The 280-nt window shown below is 38.2% G+C and overlaps 1 protein-coding gene across 1 annotated transcript in view; it reads right to left on the bottom strand.

The window, feature by feature from the left end:
* AP1S2 (adaptor related protein complex 1 subunit sigma 2) overlaps positions 1-280 on the bottom strand; it is a 25,450-nt gene that overhangs the window by 22,057 nt on the left and 3,113 nt on the right. Inside the window, exon 2 of the mRNA XM_077761707.1 lies at positions 46-47. Coding sequence (XP_077617833.1) covers positions 46-47 — 2 coding nt within the window. The remainder of the gene's footprint in view (positions 1-45; positions 48-280) is intronic.

The raw sequence follows: 280 nt of genomic DNA, 5'->3' as shown, positions 1-280 counted from the left end.
CAAAGATCCCCAAATCATTTACACTTGCTGTTTAAAAGTCTCCACCTCTTCATACTTTGCCCCATTTCTTCGAGACTTCTGTTCCTATTTCACTGAAAATGTTCTCACAAATGGCATTTTATGAACTCTCACTGTAAAACCTAATAGATTCTTTATTCGTTTTAACTGTTTTTGCAATTTTGGCACTGGTGACTTAATCTTCAAAACTCTCTCCCTTCCCCGACATTACTGATTCTATACTTACCCTATACTACACTCCCTTTGCTCGCCCTTCGAATGC

The sequence above is a fragment of the Crocuta crocuta genome, unplaced genomic scaffold (assembly GCF_008692635.1).
Source record: "Crocuta crocuta isolate KB4526 unplaced genomic scaffold, BGI_CrCroc_1.0 scaffold657, whole genome shotgun sequence".
NCBI classification, from domain to species: domain Eukaryota; kingdom Metazoa; phylum Chordata; class Mammalia; order Carnivora; family Hyaenidae; genus Crocuta; species Crocuta crocuta.
This window is presented reverse-complemented; position numbering and strand designations above follow the sequence as displayed.